General features: G+C 38.7%; 1 protein-coding gene across 3 annotated transcripts in view; it reads right to left on the bottom strand.

The window, feature by feature from the left end:
- Nucleotides 1-904: 904 nt before the first annotated feature.
- The window catches only part of si:dkey-92j12.5 (multiple PDZ domain protein), a 35768-nt gene continuing 28686 nt past the window's right edge, over nucleotides 905-7986 (bottom strand). For all 3 annotated transcript variants that reach the window (XM_040146151.1, XM_040146153.1, XM_040146152.1), the window contains 12 exons: nucleotides 7518-7592; nucleotides 7077-7421; nucleotides 6746-6829; nucleotides 5842-6035; nucleotides 4288-4435; nucleotides 4103-4174; nucleotides 3752-3848; nucleotides 3533-3576; nucleotides 3089-3211; nucleotides 2501-2604; nucleotides 1789-1912; nucleotides 905-1336 (listed from right to left, as the gene is read on the bottom strand). In XM_040146151.1, coding sequence (XP_040002085.1) covers nucleotides 1190-1336; nucleotides 1789-1912; nucleotides 2501-2604; nucleotides 3089-3211; nucleotides 3533-3576; nucleotides 3752-3848; nucleotides 4103-4174; nucleotides 4288-4435; nucleotides 5842-6035; nucleotides 6746-6829; nucleotides 7077-7421; nucleotides 7518-7592 — 1557 coding nt within the window. In that variant the 3' untranslated portion in view covers nucleotides 905-1189. The remainder of the gene's footprint in view (nucleotides 1337-1788; nucleotides 1913-2500; nucleotides 2605-3088; nucleotides 3212-3532; nucleotides 3577-3751; nucleotides 3849-4102; nucleotides 4175-4287; nucleotides 4436-5841; nucleotides 6036-6745; nucleotides 6830-7076; nucleotides 7422-7517; nucleotides 7593-7986) is intronic.

Below are 7986 nucleotides of genomic sequence, written 5' to 3'. Positions count from 1 at the left end.
GTACATTTGTAAGTAAGTAAACAGAATAACTGAAGTCCTGAACTATAATAAGTTTTGGATACAACAACTCCTAACAAATGAACATTTAATAAGATCACTTACAGTACATTCAGTTATACAATGAACAATGCCAAAGACACAGGTGTGTGTGTGTGTTTTGGCTCTAAGGACTACTCACGTAAAAGAAATAAAATAAATGACAGGGAAGAAATCATAAATATCACAGTATATATAAAAACATATAAAACAAGTATGTGAAGGTTTCTAAATAAAGATTGCACATTATGCTATAATAATAGAGTGTAATAATACTCCCTTGAAGTACTAAAAAGCAAATGACCAAATTTAAGATTATGAAAACAGCAATAAATAATAAATTGGTAAATAAATCACTTACTCACATAACTGATATTTAAAGTAACTGGAGTTAGCAGCTGCTTTTAACGGGTGAAACAAAATGAGTTTTTTTCTGTTCTACCTGGTTAACATAAGGTAGTTATAATTCCTAATTATAAACATGTCATGATATTTCAAGGAATTATGACACATTTTGAATTATTAGACTATGAGAATAATGACTAAAAGTAAAACAGTCTTACAAAGCAAATGTCCTAAAACCTTATTGCCGTACAAAAGATTGGCAGAAGCACTTGGCATTGGGTCTTAGGAGTTGATCACAGTAGGTAACTTTGAATGAAGAGAAGTCAAGAGACAAGGGTAAATCTATGTCACATGTCAGATGTTTCTATTGCATTGTACAATCAGCGGATTCAGAGGTTTGATGATTTATTCGTGAGTGTGTTTACATTGAAAATGATGCACATCAATGCATAACTGTATTACAAATACCTTTTACAGGATAACTAAGACACAATATACTATATTATTATTAGTTGGGTCACTGTGGTACTGGCGTCTTTATGATCTGCCTTTGGACCTTTGATTTCTATGAGTATTGTGTGGATGTAAACTGTGTTTGCAGTTAGAGGTAGCGTCGCTAAACTAAATGCGGATAAATTTACACTCACAGATCTTCTATGATTATGATTTTTAAACAAAACTATATCACTTTAACTATCCGCGTTTGCCTTCTCAGGCCTTTTCTGAAGCAGTTCTGTAGGAAGCAGCTACGTCACTTTACAGCTACTTTGCTAGGACGTAATCAAAATGGGACATAATGAGCCACTTCTCAGGAGAGAACAGTGAGGACTACGCTTCCTTTGGTCTTCTTGAGGATGTCCACAGCTTCAGCGTGAGTCACACCCTCCAGGCATTGTCCATTCACAGCAATGATCTGATCTCCACGTTTCAGCCTGCCGTCCTCTATGGCTGCCCCCTGCAGAGACAAATAATGTCAATGTCAACAACTGGTCACACTGAAATAAAATGCTTTGCTATATTTAATATGTAATTTAGATGATTAATTCTATATCTTTTATATAATAAATTGCTTTATAATGTAATAATATAGCATTATTGCAGTACAATTACGTTTAGTAACACATTTTATACTTACAATTCTGAATACTGAGATAACTTATCGTACAACATTCTTTTTTCAAGTCAAAGGATACAGATTCTGTTATCATTAGTAGTAGCCAAAATTGTTATTTTGTCATTATTATTAAGATTTCTTCAGCTATTTCAAACCCTAGGCCCTATGCAGTTTCATAATAGTGGCTTCAAACTGTTTAACTGCCAGTTTAACTGAACACCAAGTTGTGTTGAGATTAGATTTCTGAACCAGGATCCCCATGAAAGATTTCTCCCTGGAGGACATTCTCTCACCTTGCTGAAGACAGTTTTGATGTAGATTGGCAGGTCTCCGTGAGGGCTGCCAAACCCTCCTACGATGCTGAATCCCAGGCCTGAGGAGCCTCTCTCCAGAGTAACGGTCTTATACATGCGAGCACTGCGGGAATAGAATGCAAAACATTGTATGTGTGTTGCTCTACGTGCTTTTGAAAGCAAGTGTTGCACTAGCTCCGCACTGCAAGTTTGCTGTGTGCTTGTGTGAATGTGTGTGTCTGTAAAAGAAGTATCTCATCTCACCGGGACACATAATGGGTGAGAAAAGAAAGGTTGAATTTCTAATGTGCTGTATGTTTAAATGTGATGAATGTCAGAATTACTTTTGACACCTTTTTCAGAACTAAAGTGCCATACTCAAGAGCACAGTTTCTCAACCTTGGGGTTGAGACCCCTATTGGGTTGCCTGTTTTGCACAAAGGGTTGCAGCAGAATTAAGACTGATATACTGATGAAACAAATTTACTGAAAACAATCAACTGAAAACAACACAAATCACAAAACACCTCAGCTCATTCTGGCCAAAAGCTCATTCGTTCCGATACTTCTCACGCAGTGGCTGCATTTCCGTTATTACTGTCAGGGGGACCAGGGTTTACCCTTGTCCTTATTCAGTGAATAAACCAGGAGGGAGCTGAAGTAAGATCATAAAGTACAATAGCATGTAGAATGTCAGCAAACTGATTGTTACCAGAGGTTGTTTTGAAAGCAGGGCAGGCTGCTGGGTTGGCCTGATGACTGGGCATGGACATTACGGAGGTCCTGTGTGCCGCACCCATCAGAACTTGCTGCCACCTAGATACAAACAGATAGACAAGACAAACGAATGTGTAAATATGGAGACAGAAAAACATATTTTTAGAGCTCCTAATGGACTTAGTTAGCAATTAAATAGTTGGACACTAATCTGATATCCTATTGCTGCAATCACATTGTCATGCCTGTCGTGATGTTAATAGAGTTAGAGGAATAAAAATATAAAAACTTTTGATGCACTTGTCAAGTAGAACTGATGCCCGGTTCCTTACAAATTTCCCAACAAAAAGCAACAAAAATCTTTCAAGAAGCTCATTGACATGAAGATGAACAGTGTAAAATCAGTATCAGATACACCATTGTCTTGAAATTACAGTATAGCGTTCATGTACAAAATACTGATAATGAAGTGACTGCTGAAACTTTAAGATATCTAATGGCGACTAAATATTTGTCCCCAGAGGGCAGGTGATGAATACACAATACACACACGTGCAGGCGCGTATATAAGGGCAGTACCCACCTGTAATTGCTGTGTTTTGGCAGCCAGTCCATTGGTATCCATGGTAGCAATAAAAAGAGGTACGTTGCCATGGGGACTGGCCACTCCTCCTGCTACACTGATGCCCAGGGAGTCACATGGGCCCTGTGGTGACACCACACACACTTTATAGACCCTGCTAGACAATACCAGTGAATCATGTGGTAGACTCTGCACATGATATTAACACCCACTGTTATAAAAGCCAGGGGTCCAGCCAGGTAAGGATATATATATATATATGTGTGTATGTATCTAACTGGAGTTCATCATTTGAAGTGGAAGAACAAAAACAACAAAAAGAACAGAAACTCTCACAACCAAATTATAACTATCTGAAATATACATCAAAATATTGAAATTCAATTTCTTCATGACATTATGGGACATTCATAAAAACAATTATTGATTATTATTGTAAGTTACCTTTTGTATTGTTACTTTGCTGATCTCAGGGAAGTCTTGAAATGCTGTGGGAGGAGAAAGAGATATATGTTTGCATAATGAGCTTTAAGATATTAACATCATACTTCCCACACAAAGTAAATTGTTAAACATACGAAAGACAAGACTTAACGATTTAAATTTTAATACCAAGCAGGATTTATTTCTTTCCTTCTACTATTGAACATAAGTACCACTCACTATAGTTCTCTATTTTGTTATCTGTCTCTCTCTGGTGGCAGAGGGAGGCATCACATCCACTTGAGGGGGTCAGGGTGGAACAGTCAGAGTCTTCGCTCTGGATAAAACACAACTTAAAGTACTCCTAGGTTCACAAAGTGCTATTGTTAAAATAGTGCACAATAGTAACAGTTGAACTACAGACTACAATAAAATGAGTGAGCTGATTTAAGAAAGTCTGGACACAGTGAGTACAATACAAATCATATCTAAATCAGTATAAGGTAATTCAACATCTGATAACATCATACATTGTTATATTTTCTTTATTGTCAGTGGTTAAACAAAGGACAACCAAGAGAAACAGTTTACCTGGCTCCGCTGTGAGTACTGCACCCCAGCTTTAAAACGAGCCACCTCCAGGTGGACCACTCCACTGCAACTCTGAGAGCAGAGTGAGACATTGCACGTAAGATAATGAATCCATCAAACTATTTTTTACCCACTACTTACTCGTTTACAGACTTTTTGCATGTGTGAGTGAAAGTGTGCCAGACCTCTAGAAGCTTCTGTGCATGTTCCTGTGACGCCGCACGGACATCCTCTCCACTGATTGACAGAATTTGGTCACCTGGCAACAACCTGCCATCTGAATCCGCTACGCCTCCTCTGATGATATCTGACACAAAGATGCCCGTGTCATTGCTGTTGGAAGAAAACAGAGGTCAAAAACTGTGTCTGTTCCACGCCTATAAAGTAAATTATGTGACCTGTAAGCCTGCTGCTTTGCATAATGTCACACTTGTTTGTGCAAATACATGGAAATCTGCACCTAAACTCTTTAAAAATAATGTGTCCTCCCTGCAGTGCGACTCTATAGCCTGGCTCTATAACCTTTATGGTGATAATTGGACGCTGTAAGGGTGTGTGATTTCATTATGTGCCATCACCTCTTTTTTACAATAATGATCCCTGTTGCTACAGGGTTCCTGACCTCTAACTAGGTAAGGGCCTCACAGCTCGAGAGCAGTCTCCTCTTCTGATTAAGGGAGTTTAACTTTACAGTACTGTCGCTACCAAAGATTTTTCATTATTATACATGCTTCACAAAAAAACTTAAAAAAAGGATCCAGCTATGGTTCAAATATTTTTTTCTCTCTTAAAGGGTCAATTAATGAAAGAGCAAAAATAACCCAAGACTTTTTCAAAACAACAATTAAGAAAAATCAACTCCAGAAATGAAAATACCAAATTTATGAAAGTCAATATAGTAAAAAATTGCATCTTATCAAATATGTGAGGTAGCTTCAAAGTCTTTTTTCATATTCTGAAATTTTAAAATGAGTTTTACATTAGGAGAACAAAGGGTGGTTAATTTTAAAACACGTCCATAAAAATGACGTTACGGGGCACTTGAGTAGCCTTTGACCAACCAATTGACAGAAGACTGGAAAGTGTTCTTTTTCACTGAAACATTAACATAAACCATCCCTGCTAAACTCAACTTCTTCTTGGGTTTGCTGAATTAAAACCATTGCATCATTCCGGCAACACCAGCGTTCTTGAAACTGCAGAGTTCAACTACTCAAGCAACTAACTTCAACTTACCAACGAAAAGTGGATTCTGATTCAATCTGAGGTCAGAAATCGGTCATGCACTTGCTGAGTCATTTCCTTATATAGTGGCGTGATTCAGCAAATGCATGGCTCACTAAATTTCTCACCTATTTCGCATCTTCAGAAGGTGCAAGAGATGACAGGTGATGTGTTTACACTTATGTTGAATTCAAAATACAATGCTGCTTGTTGATGTAATCATCAAAATCCTCCACTGGTTTGGCTTTCAGTTGTCAGGCATATTCTCAGTGATCTAAAGCTCAGTAAGTCACCCTAGATCATGTTTTAATCAGGGCTGTGAAACAGAAACTGCTGACAATTATTTATTCATCCGCGTGTGTTGAAAATTATATTTTGGCTTTTCTACACCTAGGATTTGAACTACAATGTCTCATGTCATCAAACCTTTAGCTAAATTTGGCCAGACATGCATTCCTGCTGTGAATATATCAAGTTGGAGGTTTGTCAATTGTTAAAGAGCATCATGACTGTACCTCTTTCCCACAGTGGTGAACCCCAGACCCTCCCCAGGCCGAGGTCTGAGCTCCACACTGAAGACGTCCCACAGGTCCTCCTCCCTGTAGGCCTCCTGGTGCCTGAAGACGCACAGGCGAACACGTTGGGTGGCGAGCCGCAGCACGCCAATAGCCTCATCGTGAGTGGCCTGCCGCAGGTCTATACCATTTACCTGGGAGGAAGTGAGAGAAGGGGGCCACAGGGTGCAGTTGTGTGAATGGGGTTAACAGAAATGTGGAGTAACTTGTGTTGGAAATCACAAACAGCAGATGGGGTTTTACCTCAGCTAATGACAAGGAGTTATTTATCATGGTTAATGGCTATATTGACGGCCAAAGCATCAACCCACAAGCATGTTATTGTTTTGGATCATCGATTTTATGCTGCTTCCTGTTCATCTGCATGATTTTTCTTCTGCATGCTGATGTTATCATTTCAGCATCTCATTGTCTTATATTTGTAATTTTTAACCTGCCGTTTCATTGGTTTCAGAACATCTTGCCAGTTTAAAATTAATTGACTCGCTAACACATTCACAGAAATGTTGACTCAAGTGTTTGGTCAATATAAATAAAGAAATGAGAAACTAAACATTTGAAATAGAAATAAAGTAAGAAATAGAAATACATGGCATTCATCCATTACATCCGTTTTTTTTAAAATTTTTGATAGACAAAATCAAATAACAAATTATCAAATGTGACGTAAAAAAACAAACAAACAAAAAGTTTTATCTTAGTCACGTGCCCACAAATAGTTCTCTGTTGCTGGGTTGAGAAAAAAAGAAAACGAGATAGAGCAATACTCTTAGAGTTGCATTATGTTTTTATGACATAACTATAATAGAATATATAATGGTATGTTGGTGTGTACCTATAATACCTCTAATATCTGGTCTCCAGCCTGCAGCCTTCCATCTCTCTGTGCTGCTCCTCCATCATTTACTTCATGGATTACTACTGCCCCCTAGTGGAAAAATCAGAAAACACTCTCATTATTATAGACACCCACAGTACAATCAAGCCAAACCAAATCAGCCTTGTTATACTTAACATTTCAGAACACCATGCTTTTTACTACCAGATAAAAGGTAGGAGGAAAAACCGAAAATAAAATAAATGATTGATTGATAAAAGTCTGAGTTTAACTTTACATGTGTGTGATTTAGTTTAAGATTAAATGTTAATGTCAAATGTCACTTGGGTGATCATACCAGCAGAGTGTCACATCCCCCTACAATGCTGAGGCCCAGGCCTACATTTCCTTTACAGATCTCTATCGTGGCTTCCCTTCCAGCTATAACTGGGCAGCTAAGGGGGTCAGAGGTTGTGGGTGCGGATCCTAGCCAATCAGACCGTCCTGTGGGTGACGTCTGCAAGGCATTGAGGGATGAAGAGGAGGAGGAGGAAATAGGTAGAGTTAGGGAGGATGCAGGAGAGACAGAGCTGGGATAGGAAAGAGATGTAGGGGGAGGTAGAGTGAAAGAGGAGGAGAGACTCTTGGGCCGGCTGATGGAGAGCTTGACAGTTACCCGGTGTTTGAGTATCAATCTGGACACCTGAATACAGAGACGACAGGCGAGTCATAAATCATTAAATCACGATGACCATGAAGTGCATTTGGCGTGTGTGTGTCTGAGTATGAGTGTTTGTACCTTGTCCATTGACATTCTAGCCACGGGCTCATCACCCACTGCTATGATTCTGTCTCCAGTCTTTATTCTGCCATCCTGCATACAGAGAAAGATGAATTAAAAAATGCAAGTTAAGCGAAATTTATGAAAGTGTATGTAACAGACGAAGAGACGAAGTGAGATTAAAAATCAAACACACCCTCTGGACAAATATCTGAGTAACTGCTGCCCGGGGCCCTACATGAAAGCTTACTAGTACATGATAACATCACTTTAAAACATGGTAACCACCATCTCGAGGTTAGTCTGGTTCAAATATTACCAGAAACACCGTGAGACTAGAGCCATCGCACCACAGTTTATAGATATTGCATAGCAATGTGATATTTACTCATGCCTCTTTATTCTGATAGATTATTGATTGTCAGAGTTACAGACAAACCATTGTTGCTCAATAGATGCAAGGAGCGAATGAAATTATTTGCAAGCT

This window comes from Xiphias gladius, chromosome 15 (assembly GCF_016859285.1).
Source record: "Xiphias gladius isolate SHS-SW01 ecotype Sanya breed wild chromosome 15, ASM1685928v1, whole genome shotgun sequence".
NCBI classification, from domain to species: Eukaryota; Metazoa; Chordata; class Actinopteri; order Istiophoriformes; family Xiphiidae; genus Xiphias; species Xiphias gladius.
Note: the sequence above shows the minus strand (reverse complement) of the source record. Positions and strands in the feature narration are given on the sequence as shown.